This window comes from Bufo bufo, chromosome 1, assembly GCF_905171765.1.
Source record: "Bufo bufo chromosome 1, aBufBuf1.1, whole genome shotgun sequence".
Taxonomy (NCBI): domain Eukaryota; kingdom Metazoa; phylum Chordata; class Amphibia; order Anura; family Bufonidae; genus Bufo; species Bufo bufo.
In genome coordinates this window covers 839,576,924-839,603,570 of record NC_053389.1, presented here as the reverse complement: position 1 = coordinate 839,603,570, position 26,647 = coordinate 839,576,924, and the positions used below count along the sequence as shown (strand labels likewise).

At 48.2% G+C, this 26,647-nt stretch overlaps 1 protein-coding gene across 1 annotated transcript; it reads right to left on the bottom strand.

Moving 5' to 3' along the window:
- Positions 1 to 5,343: 5,343 nt before the first annotated feature.
- FGF11 (fibroblast growth factor 11) lies at positions 5,344 to 26,227 on the bottom strand. The gene is given in 5 exon segments (XM_040415371.1): positions 5,344 to 5,796; positions 5,882 to 6,080; positions 9,848 to 9,951; positions 10,723 to 10,836; positions 25,883 to 26,227. Coding segments are annotated over 5 exon segments (711 nt in total). The 5' UTR covers positions 26,076 to 26,227; the 3' UTR covers positions 5,344 to 5,695.
- Positions 26,228 to 26,647: the final 420 nt, after the last annotated feature.

Below are 26,647 nucleotides of genomic sequence, written 5' to 3'. Positions count from 1 at the left end.
TATCATTAGATATGGATAGCACTGAATCCACCATTCACAATAAGTCCTGGGGACCCGATAACCCAGAACAGGATGGTGATTGGTGGTGTATTATCACACCACCAATCACCATCCTGCGATCCTGAGAGGTGATGGTGACATCACCTCTCAGGATCGGCTCCGATTGGTCGGCTGCGGTGGGCGCGCCCTTCAAATTATTGCGGCGCTCCTCTCCTCCTCCTTTTGTGTCCGGACCTCCAGAGCCAGCACCCCCATCTGTGCCCAGCACCCCCTTCACTAAAAAGGTATTTAGGGAAAGGTTAGGTTGGTCAGGGATATTCAGGGAAAGGTTAGTTGAAAAAACTGTGGCCGGCACTCTTAGCGTCCGGCCACTGTTAGCGCATCGCACACACCACCGCTGATCAGCAAGTTAGAATTTTTTTTATTTTTCTTATTTCACATTTTTTGGCCTTTTAATTTTATTTTTATTTTATTTTTTCTTAGGTTTAGGGTAAGTTTGCGAACACCCGTCCCACACACACACGCACACTGAATAAAGTTTTCCATGCACGAGAGCACGCACACACACACACACGCACGCACTCCCCTATGGCCCGCCGGATGTTCTCGGCCGAGGAGGCATACGCCCTCCTTGCCTCCGAGTCTGAGAGCCCCAATGAGGACGAGGAGGACCCTACTTTCCTCTGGTCATACGCGTCCTCCTCATCATCTAGAGATGATGATGAGCCGCCAGGCGGACCAAGGGACCGCCGTGCTAGGGACCCTGTGGCCCACACAAGTACGAGAAGCTCTGGGGCTCGTACTAGTTTTCTGGCCCACCAGTTAAGTCCACCGGAGCCCCCTGCCGGTGACCTTGTCTGATATACCCCAGAGCGTTATGAGCCCGTGATTCCTGATTTTGTAGGCCAACCAGGAATCCAGATTCCCACAGTGGGCTTCTCTGGATACAACTATTTTAGTCTTTTTTTCAGTGACCACTTTGTACATCTAATGGTGGAGCAGACGAACCTGTACGCCCAACAGTTCACTGCTCAACACCCGGGCTCCTTTTTGGCCAGGCCCGGTGGCTGGACTCCGGTCTGTGCAGCCGAGATGAGGACGTTTTGGGGCCTCGTGCTGCACATGGGCCTAGTCAAGAAACCTAGGGTCAGGCATTACTGGAGTGGGGACGTCCTCTACCAGACCCCACTCCACAGTATGGCCATGACAGGCTCCCGGTTTGAGACTATCCGGAAATGCCTGCATTATGCAGATAATGCAGCATGTCCCCCCGAGGTGATCCTGCCTATGACCGGCTGTACAAAATCAGGCCGGTCATCGATCACTTTGGGGCCAAATTTGTACAGGCCGATGTACCTGGAAGGGAGGTCGCGGTTGATGAGTCTCTCATTGCGTTCAAGGGGAGACTCCTTTTCCGCCAGTATGTTCCCTCTAAGCGGGCGAGGTATGGCGTGAAGCTATACAAACTTTGTGAGAGTACCTCAGGGTACACTTACAAGTTTCGTGTGTACGAGGGGCGAGATTCCCGTATTCAACCCCCAGAATGTCCCCCCACTCTGGGTGTTACCGGGAAACTTGTGTGGGACCTTGTGTACCCACTGCTAGATAAGGGTTAACACCTGTACATGGATAACTTTTATACCAGTATCCCCTTGTTCCAGTCCCTCGCTGCCAGATCCACTTCCGCTTGTGGGACCGTGCGGAAAAATCAACGCGGCCTCCCTGCCCACCCCCTCCAGGTACCAATCCCCAGGGGTGAGACCCGTGCCCTTACCAGTGGAAACCTGTTGCTGGTCAGATATAAGGACAAGAGGGATGTCCTTGTACTGTCCACAATCCACGGTAACTGCACCACCCCTGTCCCTGTGCGAGGTACCACGGCAACGGTCCTCAAGTCCGATTGTATTGTCGACTACAATCAGTATATGGGAGGAGTGGATCTCTCTGATCAAGTCCTCAAGCCATATAACGCCATGCGCAAAACCCGGGCATGGTACAAAATAGCTGCGGTCTACTTGGAGCAGGTTGCCATGTACAACTCTTTTGTACTATCCCGAAGCGCTGGCAGCACAGGGACATTCCTCCAGTTCTATGAGGCAGTCCTCAAGGACCTGATCTTTTCTGACCAGGAAAGAGCAGGCCGGAGTACCTCGGGAACTGGAGGCGCCCGGATCGTCCCTGGCCAACACTGTCCAGGTGTGGTCCCCCATACTGGAAAGAAGGGACGGACCCAAAAAAGTGCAGAGTGTGTGACAGGAGGGGGATACGGAAGGACACGACTACTCAGTGCGACACGTGCCCCGATCATCCGGGCCTCTTATTGATTGCTTCAGGGAGTATCACACTTCCATGGAGTACTAAATTTATAAACCCCTTCCCAAATTTAGCCACTGACTATCGAAAAAATCTATGGTTCTCAGACTTGAGACACTAAAACAAAAAAAAAATAAAAAATTCAACAAATATTATTTTGTAAAATTAAAATTAATTAAAACAAAAGTAGACATATTAGGTATCGCCGCGTCTGTAAGAATCTGCTCTATAAAAATAAACCATGACCTAACCCCCCCCTAAAAACTGTGCCAAAACAGCTATTTTTTGGCAAATTTTCTGTTTTTAAACCGTTTTTTCCAGTAACAAAGCAACGGTTAACAGCCAAACAAAACTTAATATTTATTACCCTGATTCTGCAGTTTACAGAAACACCCCATATGTGGTTGTAAACCGCTGTACGGGCACACGGCAGGGCGCAGAAGGGAAAGGAACGCCGTATGGTTTCTGGAAGGCAGATTTTGATGGCCTTTTTTTTGACACCATGTCCCATTTGAAGCCCCCTGATGCACCCCTAGAGTAGAAACTCCAAAAAAGTGACCCCATCTAAGAAACTACACCCCTCAAGGTATTCAAAACTGATTTTACAAACTTTATTAACCCTTTAGGTGTTCCTCAACAGTTTATGACAAATGGAGAAGAAATTTCTGAATTTCTCTTTTTGGTAACTTTGCCTCACAAAAATGTAATATAGATAAACCAAAAATCATATGTACCCTAAAAATAGTCCCAACAAAACTGCCACCTTATCCCGTAGTTTCTAAAATTGGGTCACATTATGGAGTTTCTACTCTAGGGGTGCATCAGGGGGGCTTCAAATGGGACATGGTGTCAAAAAAAACAGTCCAGAAAAATCTGCCTTCCAAAAACCACACGGCGCACCTTTCCCTCTACGCCCTACTGTGTGCCCGTACAGCAGTTTGCGGCCACATATGGGGCGTCCCTGCAAACTACAGAATCGGGGCAATAAATATAGCATTTTGTTTGGCTGTTAACCCTTGCTTTGTTACTGGAAAAAATGGATTAAAATGGAAAATTAGCCCAAAAATTTTAATTCAGAAATTTTATCTCCATTTGCAAATAACTCTTGTGGAACACCTAAAGGGTTAACAAAGTTTGTAAAAATCAGTTTTGAATACCTTGAGGGGTGTAGTTTCTAGAATGGGGTCATTTTTGGGGGGTTTCTATTATGTAAGCCTCGCAAAGTGACTTCAGACCTGAACTGGTCCTTAAAAAGTGAGTTTTTGAAAATTTCTGAAAAAATTCAAAATTTGCTTATAAACCTCTAAGCCTTATAACATCCCCCAAAAATAAAATATAATTCCCAAAATGATCAAAACATGAAGTAGACATATGGGGAATGTAAAGTAATAGCTATTTTTGGAGGTTTTACTATGTATTATAGAAGTAGAGAAATTGAAACTTAAATTTTTTGGGTAAATTTGGTATTTCTTTATAAATAAAAAGGAATTTTTTGACTCCATTTTACCAGTGTCATGAAGTACAGTCTCAGAATAGCCTGGATAAGTCAAAGCGTTTTAAAGTTATTCACACATAAAGTGACACTGGTCAGATTTGAAAAAAAAAGGCCTGGTCCTTAAGGGGTTAAAACTACTGAGCCGTTCGGTCACAAAGGGTTAACGGTTAGCGGTGTGACAGGTCCTTTCACAGGAGTAAGATCAGGACGGAGCAGTAATGTGTAGAATGTCAGAGACGCTCCGGACTCCAGATATGGAATAAAGGCCAATGGGAAAAATGTGTAAAGTGCAATCATAAAGAAAAGATGTGCAGAGCCTTTAAGAAGGGGTCAGGCAAGATGGCCGCCGAATCATCACATCCAGGAAATACAAGAAAGAAAAAAAAGGCAAATTGTTCTCCAGGTGTTTTCTCATCTTCCGCCAGTTTACACGTATTACATGTGTGATATTACACTGTGCGGCCTCTGTATTACATGTGTGATATTACACTGTGCGGCCTCTGTATTACATGTGTGATATTACACTGTGCGGGGTCTGTATTACATGTGTGATATTACACTGTGCGGTCTCTGTATTACATGTGTGATATTACACTGTGCGGCCTCTGTATTACATGTGTGATATTACACTGTGCGGTCTCTGTATTACATGTGTGATATTACACTGTGCGGCCTCTGTATTACATGTGTGATATTACACTGTGCGGCCTCTGTATTACATGTGTGATATTACACTGTGCGGCCTCTGTATTACATGTGTGATATTACACTGTGCGGCCTCTGTATTACATGTGTGATATCACACTGCGCGGCCTCTGTATTACATGTGTGATATTACACTGTGCGGTGTCTGTATTACATGTGTGATATTACACTGTGCGGCCTCTGTATTACATGTGTGATATTACACTGTGCGGTGTCTGTATTACATGTGTGATATTACACTGTGCGGCCTCTGTATTACATGTGTGATATTACACTGTGCGGCCTCTGTATTACATGTGTGATATCACACTGCGCGGCCTCTGTATTACATGTGTGATATTACACTGTGCGGTGTCTGTATTACATGTGTGATATCACACTGTGCGGCCTCTGTATTACATGTGTGATATTACACTGTGCGGCCTCTGTATTACATGTGTGATATTACACTGTGCGGCCTCTGTATTACATGTGTGATATTACACTGGGCGGCCTCTGTATTACATGTGTGATATTACGCTGTCCGGCCTCTGTATTACATGTGTGATATTACGCTGTGCGGCCTCTGTATTACATGTGTGATATTACACTGTGCGGCCTCTGTATTACATGTGTGATATTACACTGTCCGGCCTCTGTATTACATGTGTGATATTACGCTGTGCGGTCTCTGTATTACATGTGTGATATTACACTGCGCGGCCTCTGTATTACATGTGTGATATTACACTGTGCGGCCTCTGTATTACATGTGTGATATTACACTGTGCGGCCTCTGTATTACATGTGTGATATTACACTGTGCGGCCTCTGTATTACATGTGTGATATAAATCAGGACCAGGCCGGTCTTGCCATTATTTATTTGCATACAGTAGGTTAGTAGGTAGGTGGCTCTTCCTGTACAGGGTATGGTTAGTGTGTATACATACATGTGTGGATACAAGGCGACCATTTGCAGTATATACTGTGCATGGATGCAGCAGGACGGTTTTCTGGCTTCCTGAGATGCAGACCAGGCGTCTGTCCCTTTAAGTGGTCCTCGAGCGGTCCTACTGCCACCTCAGATGCAGCATGGCGGGTCCTTCAGATCCATTGTTAGAGGTCCTAGAAGACGACCCTGCCCGTCTCATCTGTCACCAGACGCCCTCTCACTGCTGGTCAGTACTTAGTGCAGTCTCGCTCATCGGGCCCCTCGGAGCCGAGCACTTGGTTTTGGCGTCAGTCTTCTGTTGGGGGACACTTTGATGACATCATGGAGAGACGGCTCCTTGTAGAGAGCGACTGCAGGACAGGACATAGGGTTCAGTGGTCATAGGTCACCCGCCTATACACACCCCAACCCCACCCCCATGAGTCCATTCCTTACCTTCACTCAGTTTGGGGAGGAAGTGAGCGGCCGGTCGGTGCTTCTTCACTCGGTTACCCTCCATGGCCCGTCCATCTTTGTTAATGCCCAGGTACCATCCTCGGCCAGAGCTGCGCTGACGATAGAGCGTTGAGGAGTAGGTGACAAAATAATTGTCAAAGACGCTCTCCTTGAAGCGACACTCGGCTGTGAAATAACCCTGGAAGTGAAAGAGGAGGGGAGCACTTTACGGACAGGTCCGATGCAGCAGAGCTGAGGTTGTCACAATGTATTATCTGTGGCATTAGCATCCCTGAGCCGTTTAGAGACAATCTGCACTCTGCTACATCAGGAGGTATTGAGCCTGTAGTGGACACTGAGCATTACATGGGATTCAGTGTAGATGCTCATACTGAATGGGTTACTGTGCCGTAATAAAGATCAGTAAAGACCACTAAAGTACTTCACTGCTAGACCAGTAAAAAGGACATGCAACCAGTCTAGAAGACGAGAAACAAAAAAAACAAGACATCTCAATCACATATGGACTCCTTCAAACCAACAAAGGGAATGTTCCTTCAGATTAGGGCTGCCTCCTGGAGACCTATCCTCATAACTTCTGGGGCCAAATTAAAACAGCATTGTCTGAACTTACACTGACGACCTCATCAAGTTCTCATTAAGACATTCCACAGGAGCCTTCTCCAAGACACTGAGCCCACATTCCAGACAAGGCATTCCACAGGAGCCTTCTCCAAGACAGTGATCCCACATTCCAGACAAGGCATTCCACAGGAGCCTTTTCCAAGACAGTAATCCCACATTCCAGACAAGGCATTCCACAGGAGCTTTCTCCAAGACAGTGATGCCACATTCCAGACAAGGCATTCCACAGAAGCTTTCTCCAAGACAGTGATCCCACATTCCAGACAAGGCATTCCACAGAAGCCTTCTCCAAGACAGTGATCCCACATTCCAGACAAGGCATTCCACAGGAGCCTCATCCAAGACAGTGATCCCACATTCCAGACAAGGCATTCCACAGAAGCCTTCTCCAAGACAGTGAGGCCACATTCCATACAAGGGATTCCACAGAAGTCTTCTCCAAGACAGTGATCCCACATTCCAGACAAGGCATTCCACAGGAGCCTTATCCGAGACAGTGATCCCACATTCCAGACAAGGCATTCCACAGAAGCCTTCTCCAAGACAGTGATCCAACATTCCAGGCAAGGCATTCCACAGGAGCCTCATCCAAGACAGTGATCCCACATTCCAGACAAGGCATTTCACAGGAGCCTCATCAAAGACAGTGATCCAACATTCCAGACAAGGCATTCCACAGGAGCCTTCTCCAAGACACTGAGCCCATATTCCAGACAAGGCATTCCACAGAAGCCTTCTCCAAGACAGTGATCCCACATTCCAGACAAGGCATTCCACAGGAGCCTTTTCCAAGGCATTCCACAGGAGCCTTCTCCAAGACACTGAGCCCACATTCCAGACAAGGCATTTCACAGGAGCCTTCTCCAAGACAGTGATCCAACATTCCAGACAAGGCATTCCACAGGAGCTTTCTCTAAGACAGTGATACCACATTCCAGACAAGGCATTCCACAGAAGCTTTCTCTGAGACAGTAATCCCACATTCCAGACAAGGCATTCCACAGGAGCTTTCTCCAAGACAGTGATCCCACATTCCAGACAAGGCATTCCACAGAAGCCTTCTCCAAGACAGTGATCCCACATTCCAGACAAGGCATTCCACAGAAGCCTTCTCCAAGACAGTGATCCCACATTCCAGACAAGGCATTCCACAGGAGCCTCATCCAAGACACTGAGCCCAAGGCATTCCACAGAAGCCTTCTCCAAGACAGTGATCCCACATTCCAGACAAGGCATTCCACAGAAGCCTTCTCCAAGACAGTGAGGCCACATTCCAGACAAGGGATTCCACAGAAGCCTTCTCCAAGACAGTGATCCCAAGACACTGAGCCCAAGGCATTCCACAGGAGCCTTCTCCAAGACACTGAGCCCACATTCCAGACAAGGCATTTCACAGGAGCCTTCTCCAAGACAGTGATCCAACATTCCAGACAATGCATTCCACAGGAGCCTTCTCCAAGACACTAAGCCCATATTCCAGACAAGGCATTCCACAGGAGCCTTTTCCAAGACACTGAGCCCAAGGCATTCCACAGGAGCCTTCTCCAAGACACTGAGCCCACATCCTAGACAAGGCATTCCACAGGAGCCTTATCCAAGACCGTGATCCAACATTTCAGACAAGGCATTCCACAGGAGCCTTCTCCAAGACAGTGATCCCACATTCCAGACAAGGCATTCCACAGGAGCCTTCTCCAAGACAGTGATCCCACATTCCAGACAAGGCATTCCACAGGAGCTTTCTCCAAGACAGTGATCCCACATTCCAGACAAGACATTCCACAGGAGGCTCATCCAAGACAGTGATCCCACATTCCAGACAAGGCATTCCACAGAAGCCTTCTCCAAGACAGTGAGCCCACATTCCAGACAAGGGATTCCACAGAAGCCTTATCCAAGACAGTGATCCCACATTCCAGACAAGGCATTCCACAGAAGCCTCCTCCAAGATGGTGATCCAACATTCCAGACAAGGCATTCCACAGGAGCCTCATCCAAGACAGTGATCCAACATTCCAGACAAGGCATTCCACAGGAGCCTTTTCCAAGACACTGAGCCCAAGGCATTCCACAGGAGCCTCATCCAAGACAGTGATCCCACATTCCAGACAAGGCATTCCACAGGAGCCTTCTCCAAGACAGTGATCCAACATTCCAGACAAGGCATTCCACAGGAGCCTTCTCCAAGACAGTGATCTCACATTCCAGACGGGGCATTCCACAGGAGCCTTCTCCGAGACAGTGATCCCACATTCCAGACAAGGCATTCCACAGAAGTCTTCTCCAAGATACTGATCCCACAATCCAGACAAGACATTCCACAGGAGCCTTCTCCAAGACACTGAGCCACAATCCAGATAAGATATTCCATAGGAACCTTCTCCAAGATACTGGGGGTCATTTATCAAACTGGTGTAAAGTAGAACTGCCTTATTTGTCCACAGCAACCAATCAGATTCCTCCCTTTTATTTTGGCTCCTGTGGAAAATAAAGGTGTAAACTGATTGGTTGCTGTGGGCAAATAAGCCAGTTCTACTTTACACCAGTTTGATAAATGACCCCTAGTTATTCCACATTCTAGACAAGACATTCTATAGGAACCTTCCCCAAGACACTGATCCCACATTTCAGACAAGACATTCCATTGGAGCATTCGCCAAGACAGTAAGGCTAGGTCTACACGACAACATTTGTCGAGCGACATTTTGTTGCGACAATTTTTATAATGGCAGTCTATGGTGTCGCACTGCAACACGATTCGACTGTCGCAGAAAATCTATTCGAGATGGATTTTCCTGCGACTGACGCGTCGCAGCATGTCGCATGTTGCAGTGCGACACCATAGACTGCCATTATAAAAATTGTAGCGCGACATTGGTGCAACCAAATGTCGTGCAACAAATGTTGCAGTGTAGTAGTGTGCCCTGTCACGCGGCCTTACTGTTGTTGTGTAGACCTAGCCTAAGTCACATCCCAGACAACATGTTCAACAGAAGCCTTCTCCAAGGCAAGACATTCATCAGAAGACAGAACATTCCACTGTAGCCTTCACCAAGACCTTGAGACCAAGACTTTCAACAGGAGCTTACCAAGGCGGTCTACACCGCTATCCTGTGTAAGCTAATACTATGTCCCCCAATGACCATACTACAACACAAAAGGACGACAAGAGTTTATAACAAGAGCCTCCACTGAGACACTCCAAGGAGAATTTCCTCATATCTGTCAAGGTTACAAGAAGGATCTATCCCATCAGGATATCTAGCAGTAGCAGACGATGTAGTAAGAAATTAGAAGTGGAAGGGGCAATAAGCTACTCACTGACTTGTAGAGACGACCCTCTGAATTCATGGCCACATACTGACCACATTCTGAGCTCTGTATGGCGACAACCCGTAGACCAACAGGGATGACATTAAAGAGAGCTGGAGACAGGAGGAGACAAAGTACAGAGTTCAGATGAATGGGCATCAAGATCCTACTGGAAGACAGTCCCCAGAATCCCAGAGATGAAGCCATAGATCAGAGACCTCCATGGGCCACTACCAGGAACCTTTTCAAGTGTCTGATACCCAAGCTGGTGCCCTGCCCTCCAGTGTCCTCCTTTCAACCAATGTAGTGGAGCTCCAGGACTAAAAACTCATGTTCCCTTCAGTAATCCAGAGCTTCTTTCTATTAAGATGCATCTCAAGATTGTGGCCTCCTAACAGCTCCTGCCATTATCATCACGTCAGTCTTCTTGGCACATCAGCCAATCATAATGCTGGAGGTCCACGTGTCGAGACCATGCCCACAATCCCAAGTTCTATATGTGGTCCACAGTCATCTCTCTCACTGCTACATGAGGTGAAGCCTCAATGATGACCAGTCTAGTGATAAACCCCAAGGGACTACATGTAGGACAACGGGACCTCTGGGGAAGGTCACAGTTTACCAGCTGGTGGGAAGAGGATCACAGCTTAGACTTCTGAAGTTTAGCTCTAGATCTATAATATCTGAAGAGGTTTAGATTCAGGACCAGGAAGTCGGAATAGCGAACGGTCTATGGTTCCAACTTAACGCGAGATAAACATTTGGACACAAGAAAACATTGTAATAAAAGACGTACACGCCGTCCAAAAAAAATGAGCTCGAGAGGTCCTCTCCACCCTATAGTGTCTGATCTGTTCCCGTGTTCTCCACCGTGTCGTCTATACTCACAGTACGGGCTCAGCTCTTCTTGGTTTCTGATATTGTTCCATCATGGAGAAACTGCAGATAAAATCCCATCCTGGAGAACAACCGGGTGACGATGCCTCTCAACCGAGGTTCTAGACGAGATGAGAACCTGATCAGAGACCTAGAACATCCCAACCACCCCCCACCGCAAAACTGTAGTAGATACAGGAGGAGGTGTAGTGTAGAGGAGTAGTGTGTGAGGACGGTACAGGAATAGTAGATACAGGAGGAGGTGTAGTGTAGAGGAGTGTGTGTGAGGACGGGACAGGAATAGTAGATACAGGAGGAGGTGTAGTGTAGAGGAGTGTGTGTGAGGACGGTACAGGAATAGTAGATACAGGAGGAGGTGTACTGTAGAGGAGTGTGTGAGGACGGTACAGGAATAGTAGATACAGGAGGAGGTGTAGTGTAGAGGAGTGTGTGTGAGGACAGTACAGGAATAGTAGATACAGGAGGTGTAGTGTAGAGGAGTGTGTGAGGACGGTACAGGAATAGTAGATACAGGAGGAGGTGTAGTGTAGAGGAGTGTGTGTGAGGACGGTACAGGAATAGTAGATACAGGAGGAGGTGTAGTGTAGAGCGTGTGTGTGAGGACAGTACAGGAATAGTAGATACAGGAGGAGGTGTAGTGTAGAGGAGTGTGTGTGAGGACGGTACAGGAATAGTAGATACAGGAGGAGGTGTAGTGTAGAGGAGTGTGTGTGAGGACGGTACAGGAATAGTAGATACAGGAGGAGGTGTAGTGTAGAGGAGTGTGTGTGAGGACAGTACAGGAATAGTAGATACAGGAGGAGGGGTAGTGTAGAGGAGTGTGTGTGAGGACGGTACAGGAATAGTAGATACAGGAGGAGGTGTAGTGTAGAGGAGTGTGTGTGAGGACGGTACAGGATAGTAGATACAGGAGGAGGTGTAGTGTAGAGGAGTGTGTGTGAGGACGGTACAGGAATAGTAGATACAGGAGGAGGTGTAGTGTAGAGGAGTGTGTGTGAGGACGGTACAGGAATAGTAGATACAGGAGGAGGTGTAGTGTAGAGGAGTGTGTGTGAGGACGGTACAGGAATAGTAGATACAGGAGGAGGTGTAGTGTAGAGGAGTGTGTGTGAGGACGGTACAGGAATAGTAGATACAGGAGGAGGTGTAGTGTAGAGGAGTGTGTGTGAGGACGGTACAGGAATAGTAGATACAGGAGGAGGTGTAGTGTAGAGGAGTGTGTGTGAGGACGGTACAGGAATAGTAGATACAGGAGGAGGTGTAGTGTAGAGGAGTGTGTGTGAGGACGGTACAGGAATAGTAGATACAGGAGGTGTAGTGTAGAGGAGTGTGTGTGAGGACGGTACAGGAATAGTAGATACAGAGGTGTAGTGTAGAGGAGTGTGTGTGAGGACGGTACAGGAATAGTAGATACAGGAGGTGTAGTGTAGAGGAGTGTGTGTGAGGACCGTACAGGAATAGTAGATACAGCAGGAGGTGTAGTGTAGAGGAGTGTGTGTGAGGACAGTACAGGAATAGTAGATACAGGAGGAGGTGTAGTGTAGAGGAGTGTGTGTGAGGACGGTACAGGAATAGTAGATACAGGAGGAGGTATAGTGTAGAGCAGTGTGTGTGAGGACAGTACAGGAATAGTAGATACAGGAGGAGGTGTAGTGTAGAGGAGTGTGTGTGAGGACGGTACAGGAATAGTAGATACAGGAGGAGGTGTAGTGTAGAGGAGTGTGTGTGAGGACGGTACAGGAATAGTAGATACAGGCGGAGGTGTAGTGTAGAGGAGTGTGTGTGAGGACGGTACAGGAATAGTAGATACAGGAGGAGGTGTAGTGTAGAGGAGTGTGTGTGAGGACGGTACAGGAATAGTAGATACAGGAGGAGGTGTAGTGTAGAGGAGTGTGTGTGAGGACGGTACAGGAATAGTAGATACAGGAGGAGGTGTAGTGTAGAGGAGTGTGTGTGAGGACAGTACAGGAATAGTAGATACAGGAGGGAGGTGTAGTGTAGAGGAGTGTGTGTGAGGACGGTACAGGAATAGTAGATACAGGAGGTGTAGTGTAGAGGAGTGTGTGTGAGGACAGTACAGGATAGTAGATACAGGAGGAGGTGTAGTGTAGAGGAGTGTGTGTGAGGACGGTACAGGATAGTAGATACAGGAGGAGGTGTAGTGTAGAGGAGTGTGTGTGAGGACAGTACAGGAATAGTAGATACAGGAGGTGGTGTAGTGTAGAGGAGTGTGTGTGAGGACGGTACAGGAATAGTAGATACAGGAGGTGTAGTGTAGAGGAGTGTGTGTGAGGACAGTACAGGAATAGTAGATACAGGAGGAGGTGTAGTGTAGAGGAGTGTGTGTGAGGACAGTACAGGAATAGTAGATACAGGAGGAGGTGTAGTGTAGAGGAGTGTGTGTGAGGACGGTACAGGAATAGTAGATACAGGAGGAGGTGTAGTGTAGAGGAGTGTGTGTGAGACGGTACAGGAATAGTAGATACAGGAGGAGGTGTAGTGTAGAGGAGTGTGTGTGAGGACGGTACAGGATAGTAGATACAGGAGGAGGTGTAGTGTAGAGGAGTGTGTGTGAGGACGGTACAGGAATAGTAGATACAGGAGGAGGTGTAGTGTAGAGGAGTGTGTGTGAGGACGGTACAGGAATAGTAGATACAGGAGGAGGTGTAGTGTAGAGGAGTGTGTGTGAGGACGGTACAGGAATAGTAGATACAGGAGGAGGTGTAGTGTAGAGGAGTGTGTAGTGTAGAGGAGTGTGTGTGAGGACGGTACAGGAATAGTAGATACAGGAGGAGGTGTAGTGTAGAGGAGTGTGTGTGAGGACGGTACAGGAATAGTAGATAGAGGAGGTGTAGTGTAGAGGAGTGTGTGTGAGGACGGTACAGGAATAGTAGATACAGAGGTGTAGTGTAGAGGAGTGTGTGTGAGGACGGTACAGGAATAGTAGATACAGGAGGTGTAGTGTAGAGGAGTGTGTGTGAGGACAGAGGTGTAGTGTAGAGGAGTGTGTGTGAGGACGGTACAGGAATAGTAGATACAGGAGGTGTAGTGTAGAGGAGTGTGTGTGAGGACGGTACAGGAATAGTAGATACAGGAGGAGGTGTAGTGTAGAGGAGTGTGTGTGAGGACGGTACAGGAATAGTAGATACAGGAGGTGTAGTGTAGAGGAGTGTGTGTGAGGACAGTACAGGAATAGTAGATACAGAGGAGGTGTAGTGTAGAGGAGTGTGTGTGAGGACAGTACAGGAATAGTAGATACAGGAGGAGGTGTAGTGTAGAGGAGTGTGTGTGAGGAAGGTACAGGAATAGTAGATACAGGAGGAGGTGTAGTGTAGAGGAGTGTGTGTGAGGACGGTACAGGAATAGTAGATACAGGAGGAGGTGTAGTGTAGAGGAGTGTGTGTGAGGACGGTACAGGAATAGTAGATACAGGAGGAGGTGTAGTGTAGAGGAGTGTGTGTGAGGACGGTTACAGGAATAGTAGATACAGGAGGTGTAGTGTAGAGGAGTGTGTGTGAGGACGGTACAGGAATAGTAGATACAGGAGGTGTAGTGTAGAGGATTGTGTGTGAGGACGGTACAGGAATAGTAGATACAGGAGGAGGTGTAGTGTGAGAGGAGTGTGTGTGAGGACAGTACAGGAATAGTAGATACAGGAGGAGGTTGTAGTGTAGGAGGAGTGTGTGTGAGGACGGTACAGGAATAGTAGATACAGGAGGAGGTGTAGTGTAGAGGAGTGTGTGTGAGGACGGTACAGGATAGTAGATACAGGAGGAGGTTGTAGTGTAGAGGAGTGTGTGTGAGGACGGTACAGGAATAGTAGATACAGGAGGTGTAGTGTAGAGGAGTGTGTGTGAGGACGGTATAGGAATAGTAGATTCAGGAGGAGGTGTAGTTAGAGGAGTGTGTGAGAGGACAGTACAGGAATAGTAGATACAGGAGGTGTAGTGTAGAGGAGTGTGTGTGAGGACGGTACAGGAATAGTAGATACAGGAGGAGGTGTAGTGTAGAGGAGTGTGTGTGAGGACGGTACAGGAATAGTAGATACAGGAGGAGGTGCAGTGTAGAGGAGTGTGTGTGAGGACAGTACAGGAATAGTAGATACAGGAGGAGGTGTAGTGTAGAGGAGTGTGTGTGAGGACGGTACAGGAATAGTAGATACAGGAGGAGGTGTAGTGTAGAGGAGTGTGTGTGAGGACGGTACAGGAATAGTAGATACAGGAGGAGTGGTGTAGAGGAGTGTGTGTGAGGACGGTACAGGAATAGTAGGTACAGGAGGTGTAGTGTAGTGGAGTGTGTGTGAGGACAGTACAGGAATAGTAGATACAGGAGGAGGTGTAGTGTAGAGGAGTGTGTGTGAGGACGGTACAGGAATAGTAGGTACAGGAGGTGTAGTGTAGAGGAGTGTGTGTGAGGACGGTATAGGAATAGTAGATACAGGAGGAGGTGTAGTGTAGAGGAGTGTGTGTGAGGACGGTACAGGAATAGTAGATACAGGTGGAGGTGTAGTGTAGAGGAGTGTGTGTGAGGACAGACAGGAATAGTAGATACAGGAGGTGTAGTGTAGAGGAGTGTGTGTGAGGACGGTACAGGAATAGTAGATACAGGAGGAGGTTGTAGTGTAGAGGGTGTGTGTGAGGACAGTACAGGAATAGTAGATACAGGAGGTTGTAGCGGTGTGGAGTGTGTGTGAGGACGGTACAGGAATAGTAGATACAGGAGGTGTAGTGTAGAGGAGTGTGTGTGAGGACGGTACAGGAATAGTAGATACAGGAGGAGGTGTAGTGTAGAGGAGTGTGTGTGAGGACGTACAGGAATAGTAGGTACAGGAGGAGGTGTAGTGTAGAGGAGTGTGTGTGAGGACGGTACAGGAATAGTAGATACAGGAGGAGGTGTAGTGTAGAGGAGTGTGTGTGAGGACGGTACAGGAATAGTAGATACAGGAGGAAGGTGTAGTGTAGAGGAGTGTGTGTGAGGACGGTACCGGAATAGTAGATACAGGAGGAGGTGTAGTGTAGAGGAGTGTGTGTGAGGACGGTACAGGAATAGTATATACAGGAGGGGGTGTAGTGTAGAGGAGTGTGTGTGAGGACGGTACAGGAATAGTAGATACAGGAGGTGTAGTGTAGAGGGTGTGTGTGAGACGGTACAGGAATAGTAGATACAGGAGGAGGTTTAGTTTAGAGGAGTGGTGTGTGAGGACGGTACAGGAATAGTAGATACAGGAGGAGTGTAGTGTAGAGGAGTGTGTGTGAGGACGGTACAGGAATAGTAGATACAGGAGGTGTAGTGTAGAGGAGTGTGTGTGAGGACAGTACAGGAATAGTAGATACAGGAGGAGGTGTAGTGTAGAGGAGGGTGTGTGAGGAAGGTACAGGAATAGTAGATACCGGAGGAGGTGTAGTGTAGAGGAGTGTGTGTGAGGACGGTACAGGAATAGTAGATACAGGAGGTGTAGTGTAGAGGAGGGTGTGTGAGGACAGTACAGGAATAGTAGATACAGGAGGTGTAGTGTAGAGGAGTGTGTGTGAGGACTGTACAGGAATAGTAGATACAGGAGGAGGTGTAGTGTAGAGGAGTGTGTGTGAGGACGGTACAGGAATAGTAGATACAGGAGGAGGTGTTAGTGTAGAGGAGTGTGTGTGAGGACGGTTACAGGAATAGTAGATACAGGCGGAGGTGTAGTGTAGAGGAGTGTGTGTGAGGACGGTACAGGAATATAGATACAGGAGGAGGTGTAGTGTAGAGGATTGTGTGTGAGGACGGTACAGGAATAGTAGATCAGGAGGAGGTGTAGTGTAGAGGAGTGTGTGTGAGGACGGTACAGGAATAGTAGATACAGAGGAGGTGTAGTGTAGGAGAGTGTGTGTGAGGACAGTACAGGAATAGTAGATACAGGAGGAGGTGTAGTGTAGAGGAGTGTGTGTGAGGACGGTACAGGAATAGTAGATACAGGAGGTGTAGTGTAGAGGAGTGTGTGTGAGGACAGTACAGAAATAGTAGATACAGGAGGAGGTGTAGTGTAGAGGAGTGTGTGTGAGGACGGTACAGGAATAGTAGATACAGGAGGAGGTGTAGTGTAGAGGAGTGTGTGTGAGGACAGTACAGGAATAGTAGATACAGGAGGTGGTGTATTGTAGAGGAGTGTGTGTGAGGACGGTACAGGAATAGTAGATACAGGAGGTGTAGTGTAGAGGAGTGTGTGTGAGGACAGTACAGGAATAGTAGATACAGGAGGAGGTGTAGTGTAGAGAGTGTGTGTGAGGACGGTACAGGAATAGTAGATACAGGAGGAGGTGTAGTGTAGAGGAGTGTGTTGTGAGGACGGTACAGGATAGTAGATACAGGAGGAGGTGTAGTGTAGAGGAGTGTGTGTGAGGACGGTACAGGAATAGTAGATACAGGAGGAGGTGTAGTGTAGAGGAGTGTGTGTGAGGACGGTACAGGAATAGTAGATACAGGAGGAGGTGTAGTGTAGAGGAGTGTGTGTGAGGACGGTACAGAAATAGTAGATACAGGAGGAGGTGTAGTGTAGAGGAGTGTGTGTGAGGACGGTACAGGAATAGTAGATACAGGAGGAGGTGTAGTGTAGAGGAGTGTGTGTGAGGACGGTACAGGAATAGTAGATACAGGAGGAGGTGTAGTGTAGAGGAGTGTGTGTGAGGACGGTACAGGAATAGTAGATACAGGAGGAGGTGTAGTGTAGAGGATGTGTGTGAGGACGGTACAGGAATAGTAGATACAGGAGGTGTAGTGTAGAGGAGTGTGTGTGAGGACGGTACAGGAATAGTAGATACAGGAGGTGTAGTGTAGAGGAGTGTGTGTGAGGACGGGACAGGAATAGTAGATACAGGAGGAGGTGTGTGTGTAGAGGAGTGTGTGTGAGGACGGTACAGGAATAGTAGATACAGGAGGTGTAGGTGTAGAGGAGTGTGTGTGAGGACGGTACAGGAATGGTAGATAAAGGAGGAGGTGTAGTGTAGAGGAGTGTGTTGTGAGGACGGTACAGGAATAGTAGATACCAGGAGGTGTAGTGTAGAGGAGTGTGTGTGAGGACAGTACAGGAATAGTAGATACAGGAGGAGGTGTGTGTAGAGGAGTGTGTGTGAGGACAGTACAGGAATAGTAGATACAGGAGGAGGTGTAGTGTAGAGGAGTGTGTGTGAGGAAGGTACAGGAATAGTAGATACAGGAGGAGGTGTAGTGTAGAGGAGTGTGTGTGAGGACGGTACAGGGAATAGTAGATACAGGAGAGGTGTAGTGTAGAGGAGTGTGTGTGAGGACGGTACAGGAATAGTAGATACAGGAGGAGGTGTAGTGTAGAGGAGTGTGTGTGAGGACGGTACAGGAATAGTAGATACAGGAGGTGTAGTGTAGAGGAGTGTGTGTGAGGACGGTACAGGAATAGTAGATACAGGAGGTGTAGTGTAGAGGAGTGTGTGTGAGGACGGTACAGGAATAGTAGATACAGGAGGAGGTGTAGTGTAGAGGAGTGTGTGTGAGGACAGTACAGGAATAGTAGATACAGGAGGAGGTGTAGTGTAGAGGAGTGTGTGTGAGGACGGTACAGGAATAGTAGATACAGGAGGAGGTGTAGTGTAGAGGAGTGTGTGTGAGGACGGTACAGGAATAGTAGATACAGGAGGAGGTGTAGTGTAGAGGAGTGTGTGTGAGGACGGTACAGGAATAGTAGGTACAGGAGGTGTAGTGTAGAGGAGTGTGTGTGAGGACGGTATAGGAATAGTAGATACAGGAGGAGGTGTAGTGTAGAGGAGTGTGTGTGAGGACAGTACAGGAATAGTAGATACAGGAGGTGTAGTGTAGAGGAGTGTGTGTGAGGACGGTACAGGAATAGTAGATACAGGAGGAGGTGTAGTGTAGAGGAGTGTGTGTGAGGACGGTACAGGAATAGTAGATACAGGAGGAGGTGCAGTGTAGAGGAGTGTGTGTGAGGACAGTACAGGAATAGTAGATACAGGAGGAGGTGTAGTGTAGAGGAGTGTGTGTGAGGACGGTACAGGAATAGTAGATACAGGAGGAGGTGTAGTGTAGAGGAGTGTGTGTGAGGACGGTACAGGAATAGTAGATACAGGAGGAGGTGTAGTGTAGAGGAGTGTGTGTGAGGACGGTACAGGAATAGTAGGTACAGGAGGTGTAGTGTAGAGGAGTGTGTGTGAGGACAGTACAGGAATAGTAGATACAGGAGGAGGTGTAGTGTAGAGGAGTGTGTGTGAGGACGGTACAGGAATAGTAGGTACAGGAGGTGTAGTGTAGAGGAGTGTGTGTGAGGACGGTATAGGAATAGTAGATACAGGAGGAGGTGTAGTGTAGAGGAGTGTGTGTGAGGACGGTACAGGAATAGTAGATACAGGTGGAGGTGTAGTGTAGAGGAGTGTGTGTGAGGACAGTACAGGAATAGTAGATACAGGAGGTGTAGTGTAGAGGAGTGTGTGTGAGGACGGTACAGGAATAGTAGATACAGGAGGAGGTGTAGTGTAGAGGAGTGTGTGTGAGGACAGTACAGGAATAGTAGATACAGGAGGTGTAGCGGTGTGGAGTGTGTGTGAGGACGGTACAGGAATAGTAGATACAGGAGGTGTAGTGTAGAGGAGTGTGTGTGAGGACGGTACAGGAATAGTAGATACAGGAGGAGGTGTAGTGTAGAGGAGTGTGTGTGAGGACGGTACAGGAATAGTAGGTACAGGAGGAGGTGTAGTGTAGAGGAGTGTGTGTGAGGACGGTACAGGAATAGTAGATACAGGAGGAGGTGTAGTGTAGAGGAGTGTGTGTGAGGACGGTACAGGAATAGTAGATACAGGAGGAGGTGTAGTGTAGAGGAGTGTGTGTGAGGACGGTACAGGAATAGTAGATACAGGAGGAGGTGTAGTGTAGAGGAGTGTGTGTGAGGACGGTACAGGAATAGTATATACAGGAGGTGTAGTGTAGAGGAGTGTGTGTGAGGACGGTACAGGAATAGTAGATACAGGAGGTGTAGTGTAGAGGAGTGTGTGTGAGGACGGTACAGGAATAGTAGATACAGGAGGAGGTGTAGTGTAGAGGAGTGTGTGTGAGGACGGTACAGGAATAGTAGATACAGGAGGAGGTGTAGTGTAGAGGAGTGTGTGTGAGGACGGTACAGGAATAGTAGATACAGGAGGTGTAGTGTAGAGGAGTGTGTGTGAGGACAGTACAGGAATAGTAGATACAGGAGGAGGTGTAGTGTAGAGGAGTGTGTGTGAGGAAGGTACAGGAATAGTAGATACAGGAGGAGGTGTAGTGTAGAGGAGTGTGTGTGAGGACGGTACAGGAATAGTAGATACAGGAGGTGTAGTGTAGAGGAGTGTGTGTGAGGACTGTACAGGAATAGTAGATACAGGAGGTGTAGTGTAGAGGAGTGTGTGTGAGGACGGTACAGGAATAGTAGATACAGGAGGTGTAGTGTAGAGGAGTGTGTGTGAGGACGGTACAGGAATAGTAGATACAGGAGGAGGTGTAGTGTAGGAGGAGTGTGTGTGAGGACAGTACAGGAATAGTAGATACAGGAGGAGGTGTAGTGTAGAGGAGTGTGTGTGAGGACGGTACAGGAATAGTAGATACAGGAGGAGGTGTAGTGTAGAGGAGTGTGTGTGAGGACGGTACAGGAATAGTAGATACTGGAGGAGGTGTAGTGTAGAGGAGTGTGTGTGAGGACAGTACAGGAATAGTAGATACAGGAGGTGTAGTGTAGAGGAGTGTGTGTGAGGACGGTACAGGAATAGTAGATACAGGAGGTGTAGTGTAGAGGAGTGTGTGTGAGGACGGTACAGGAATAGTAGATACAGGAGGAGGTGTAGTGTAGAGGAGTGTGTGTGAGGACGGTACAGGAATAGTAGATACAGGAGGAGGTGTAGTGTAGAGGAGTGTGTGTGAGGACGGTACAGGAATAGTATATACAGGAGGTGTAGTGTAGAGGAGTGTGTGTGAGGACGGTACAGGAATAGTAGATACAGGAGGTGTAGTGTAGAGGAGTGTGTGTGAGGACGGTACAGGAATAGTAGATACAGGAGGAGGTGTAGTGTAGAGGAGTGTGTGTGAGGACGGTACAGGAATAGTAGATACAGGAGGAGGTGTAGTGTAGAGGAGTGTGTGTGAGGACGGTACAGGAATAGTAGATACAGGAGGAGGTGTAGTGTAGAGGAGTGTGTGTGAGGACGGTACAGGAATAGTAGATACAGGAGGAGGTGTAGTGTAGAGGAGTGTGTGTGAGGACGGTACAGGAATAGTAGATACAGGAGGTGTAGTGTAGAGGAGTGTGTGTGAGGACGGTACAGGAATAGTAGATACAGGAGGTGTAGTGTAGAGGAGTGTGTGTGAGGACGGTACAGGAATAGTAGATACAGGAGGTGTAGTGTAGAGGAGTGTGTGTGAGGACGGTACAGGAATAGTAGATACAGGAGGAGGTGTAGTGTAGAGGAGTGTGTGTGAGGACGGTACAGGAATAGTAGGTACAGGAGGAGGTGTAGTGTAGAGGAGTGTGTGTGAGGACGGTACAGGAATAGTAGATACAGGAGGAGGTGTAGTGTAGAGGAGTGTGTGTGAGGACGGTACAGGAATAGTAGATACAGGAGGAGGTGTAGTGTAGAGGAGTGTGTGTGAGGACGGTACAGGAATAGTAGATACAGGAGGAGGTGTAGTGTAGAGGAGTGTGTGTGAGGACGGTACAGGAATAGTATATACAGGAGGTGTAGTGTAGAGGAGTGTGTGTGAGGACGGTACAGGAATAGTAGATACAGGAGGTGTAGTGTAGAGGAGTGTGTGTGAGGACGGTACAGGAATAGTAGATACAGGAGGAGGTGTAGTGTAGAGGAGTGTGTGTGAGGACGGTACAGGAATAGTAGATACAGGAGGAGGTGTAGTGTAGAGGAGTGTGTGTGAGGACGGTACAGGAATAGTAGATACAGGAGGAGGTGTAGTGTAGAGGAGTGTGTGTGAGGACGGTACAGGAATAGTAGATACAGGAGGAGGTGTAGTGTAGAGGAGTGTGTGTGAGGACGGTACAGGAATAGTAGATACAGGAGGTGTAGTGTAGAGGAGTGTGTGTGAGGACGGTACAGGAATAGTAGATACAGGAGGTGTAGTGTAGAGGAGTGTGTGTGAGGACGGTACAGGAATAGTAGATACAGGAGGAGGTGTAGTGTAGAGGAGTGTGTGTGAGGACAGTACAGGAATAGTAGATACAGGAGGAGGTGTAGTGTAGAGGAGTGTGTGTGAGGACGGTACAGGAATAGTAGATACAGGAGGAGGTGTAGTGTAGAGGAGTGTGTGTGAGGACGGTACAGGAATAGTAGATACAGGAGGAGGTGTAGTGTAGAGGAGTGTGTGTGAGGACGGTACAGGAATAGTAGGTACAGGAGGTGTAGTGTAGAGGAGTGTGTGTGAGGACGGTATAGGAATAGTAGATACAGGAGGAGGTGTAGTGTAGAGGAGTGTGTGTGAGGACAGTACAGGAATAGTAGATACAGGAGGTGTAGTGTAGAGGAGTGTGTGTGAGGACGGTACAGGAATAGTAGATACAGGAGGAGGTGTAGTGTAGAGGAGTGTGTGTGAGGACGGTACAGGAATAGTAGATACAGGAGGAGGTGCAGTGTAGAGGAGTGTGTGTGAGGACAGTACAGGAATAGTAGATACAGGAGGAGGTGTAGTGTAGAGGAGTGTGTGTGAGGACGGTACAGGAATAGTAGATACAGGAGGAGGTGTAGTGTAGAGGAGTGTGTGTGAGGACGGTACAGGAATAGTAGATACAGGAGGAGGTGTAGTGTAGAGGAGTGTGTGTGAGGACGGTACAGGAATAGTAGGTACAGGAGGTGTAGTGTAGAGGAGTGTGTGTGAGGACAGTACAGGAATAGTAGATACAGGAGGAGGTGTAGTGTAGAGGAGTGTGTGTGAGGACGGTACAGGAATAGTAGGTACAGGAGGTGTAGTGTAGAGGAGTGTGTGTGAGGACGGTATAGGAATAGTAGATACAGGAGGAGGTGTAGTGTAGAGGAGTGTGTGTGAGGACGGTACAGGAATAGTAGATACAGGTGGAGGTGTAGTGTAGAGGAGTGTGTGTGAGGACAGTACAGGAATAGTAGATACAGGAGGTGTAGTGTAGAGGAGTGTGTGTGAGGACGGTACAGGAATAGTAGATACAGGAGGTGTAGTGTAGAGGAGTGTGTGTGAGGACGGTACAGGAATAGTAGATACAGGAGGAGGTGTAGTGTAGAGGAGTGTGTGTGAGGACAGTACAGGAATAGTAGATACAGGAGGTGTAGCGGTGTGGAGTGTGTGTGAGGACGGTACAGGAATAGTAGATACAGGAGGTGTAGTGTAGAGGAGTGTGTGTGAGGACGGTACAGGAATAGTAGATACAGGAGGAGGTGTAGTGTAGAGGAGTGTGTGTGAGGACGGTACAGGAATAGTAGGTACAGGAGGAGGTGTAGTGTAGAGGAGTGTGTGTGAGGACGGTACAGGAATAGTAGATACAGGAGGAGGTGTAGTGTAGAGGAGTGTGTGTGAGGACGGTACAGGAATAGTAGATACAGGAGGAGGTGTAGTGTAGAGGAGTGTGTGTGAGGACGGTACAGGAATAGTAGATACAGGAGGAGGTGTAGTGTAGAGGAGTGTGTGTGAGGACGGTACAGGAATAGTATATACAGGAGGTGTAGTGTAGAGGAGTGTGTGTGAGGACGGTACAGGAATAGTAGATACAGGAGGTGTAGTGTAGAGGAGTGTGTGTGAGGACGGTACAGGAATAGTAGATACAGGAGGAGGTGTAGTGTAGAGGAGTGTGTGTGAGGACGGTACAGGAATAGTAGATACAGGAGGTGTAGTGTAGAGGAGTGTGTGTGAGGACAGTACAGGAATAGTAGATACAGGAGGAGGTGTAGTGTAGAGGAGTGTGTGTGAGGACGGTACAGGAATAGTAGATACAGGAGGAGGTGTAGTGTAGAGGAGTGTGTGTGAGGAAGGTACAGGAATAGTAGATACAGGAGGAGGTGTAGTGTAGAGGAGTGTGTGTGAGGACAGTACAGGAATAGTAGATACAGGAGGTGTAGTGTAGAGGAGTGTGTGTGAGGACAGTACAGGAATAGTAGATACAGGAGGTGTAGTGTAGAGGAGTGTGTGTGAGGACTGTACAGGAATAGTAGATACAGGAGGTGTAGTGTAGAGGAGTGTGTGTGAGGACGGTACAGGAATAGTAGATACAGGAGGTGTAGTGTAGAGGAGTGTGTGTGAGGACGGTACAGGAATAGTAGATACAGGAGGAGGTGTAGTGTAGAGGAGTGTGTGTGAGGACAGTACAGGAATAGTAGATACAGGAGGAGGTGTAGTGTAGAGGAGTGTGTGTGAGGACGGTACAGGAATAGTAGATACAGGAGGAGGTGTAGTGTAGAGGAGTGTGTGTGAGGACGGTACAGGAATAGTAGATACTGGAGGAGGTGTAGTGTAGAGGAGTGTGTGTGAGGACAGTACAGGAATAGTAGATACAGGAGGTGTAGTGTAGAGGAGTGTGTGTGAGGACAGTACAGGAATAGTAGATACAGGAGGAGGTGTAGTGTAGAGGAGTGTGTGTGAGGACGGTACAGGAATAGTAGATACAGGAGGAGGTGTAGTGTAGAGGAGTGTGTGTGAGGAAGGTACAGGAATAGTAGATACAGGAGGAGGTGTAGTGTAGAGGAGTGTGTGTGAGGACAGTACAGGAATAGTAGATACAGGAGGTGTAGTGTAGAGGAGTGTGTGTGAGGACAGTACAGGAATAGTAGATACAGGAGGTGTAGTGTAGAGGAGTGTGTGTGAGGACTGTACAGGAATAGTAGATACAGGAGGTGTAGTGTAGAGGAGTGTGTGTGAGGACGGTACAGGAATAGTAGATACAGGAGGTGTAGTGTAGAGGAGTGTGTGTGAGGACGGTACAGGAATAGTAGATACAGGAGGAGGTGTAGTGTAGAGGAGTGTGTGTGAGGACAGTACAGGAATAGTAGATACAGGAGGAGGTGTAGTGTAGAGGAGTGTGTGTGAGGACGGTACAGGAATAGTAGATACAGGAGGAGGTGTAGTGTAGAGGAGTGTGTGTGAGGACAGTACAGGAATAGTAGATACAGGAGGTGTAGTGTAGAGGAGTGTGTGTGAGGACAGTACAGGAATAGTAGATACAGGAGGTGTAGTGTAGAGGAGTGTGTGTGAGGACGGTACAGGAATAGTAGATACAGGAGGTGTAGTGTAGAGGAGTGTGTGTGAGGACGGTACAGGAATAGTAGATACAGGAGGAGGTGTAGTGTAGAGGAGTGTGTGTGAGGACAGTACAGGAATAGTAGATACAGGAGGAGGTGTAGTGTAGAGGAGTGTGTGTGAGGACGGTACAGGAATAGTAGATACAGGAGGAGGTGTAGTGTAGAGGAGTGTGTGTGAGGACGGTACAGGAATAGTAGGTACAGGAGGTGTAGTGTAGAGGAGTGTGTGTGAGGACGGTACAGGAATGGTAGATACAGGAGGAGGTGTAGTGTAGAGGAGTGTGTGTGAGGACGGTACAGGAATAGTAGATACAGGAGGTGTAGTGTAGAGGAGTGTGTGTGAGGACAGTACAGGAATAGTAGATACAGGAGGAGGTGTAGTGTAGAGGAGTGTGTGTGAGGACGGTACAGGAATAGTAGGTACAGGAGGAGGTGTAGTGTAGAGGAGTGTGTGTGAGGACGGTACAGGAATAGTAGATACAGGAGGAGGTGTAGTGTAGAGGAGTGTGTGTGAGGACGGTACAGGAATAGTAGATACAGGAGGAGGTGTAGTGTAGAGGAGTGTGTGTGAGGACGGTACAGGAATAGTAGATACAGGAGGAGGTGTAGTGTAGAGGAGTGTGTGTGAGGACGGTACAGGAATAGTAGATACAGGAGGAGGTGTAGTGTAGAGGAGTGTGTGTGAGGACAGTACAGGAATAGTAGATACAGGAGGAGGTGTAGTGTAGAGGAGTGTGTGTGAGGACGGTACAGGAATAGTAGATACAGGAGGAGGTGTAGTGTAGAGGAGTGTGTGTGAGGACGGTACAGGAATAGTAGGTACAGGAGGTGTAGCGGTGTGGAGTGTGTGAGGTTGCGGTGTAGTGTCGGCTCTTACCTGGGCTCCGTTTCTTACCGGACTCTTTCTCCTCTGACCCCCGTTGCTGTCCGCACTGTCGGACCTTGGAGACGATGCTCAGCAGCTGCTTCTGGCAGAGGGACTTGGTTCCGGGGGGACAGACCTTCCTCTGGGGGGGCAGCGGCCGCGCGGCTCCCGGGTCCTTAGTCTCCCGCTTCTGTCGGATGAGAGAACTAGCGAGAGCCGCCATTACTGACCGAGGAGAGACAGAGAGCTGGCGGCCTGCCCGGCCCCTCCTCACACACAGCCCGCTCTGCTACATGCCGTCCGCCTATTCCTGTACCGTCCTCACACACACTTCTCTACACTACACCTCCTGTATCTACTATTCCTGTACCGTCCTCACACACACTCCTCTACACTACACCTCCTGTATCTACTATTCCTGTACCGTCCTCACACACACTCCTCTACACTACACCTCCTGTATCTACTATTCCTGTACCGTCCTCACACACACTCCTCTACACTACACCTCCTCCTGTATCTACTATTCCTGTACCGTCCTCACACACACTCCTCTACACTACACCTCCTCCTGTATCTACTATTCCTGTACCGTCCTCACACACACTCCTCTACACTACACCACCTCCTGTATCTACTATTCCTGTACCGTCCTCACACACACTCCTCTACACTACACCTCCTCCTGTATCTACTATTCCTGTACTGTCCTCACACACACTCCTCTACACTACACCTCCTGTATCTACTATTCCTGTACCGTCCTCACACACACTCCTCTACACTACACCTCCT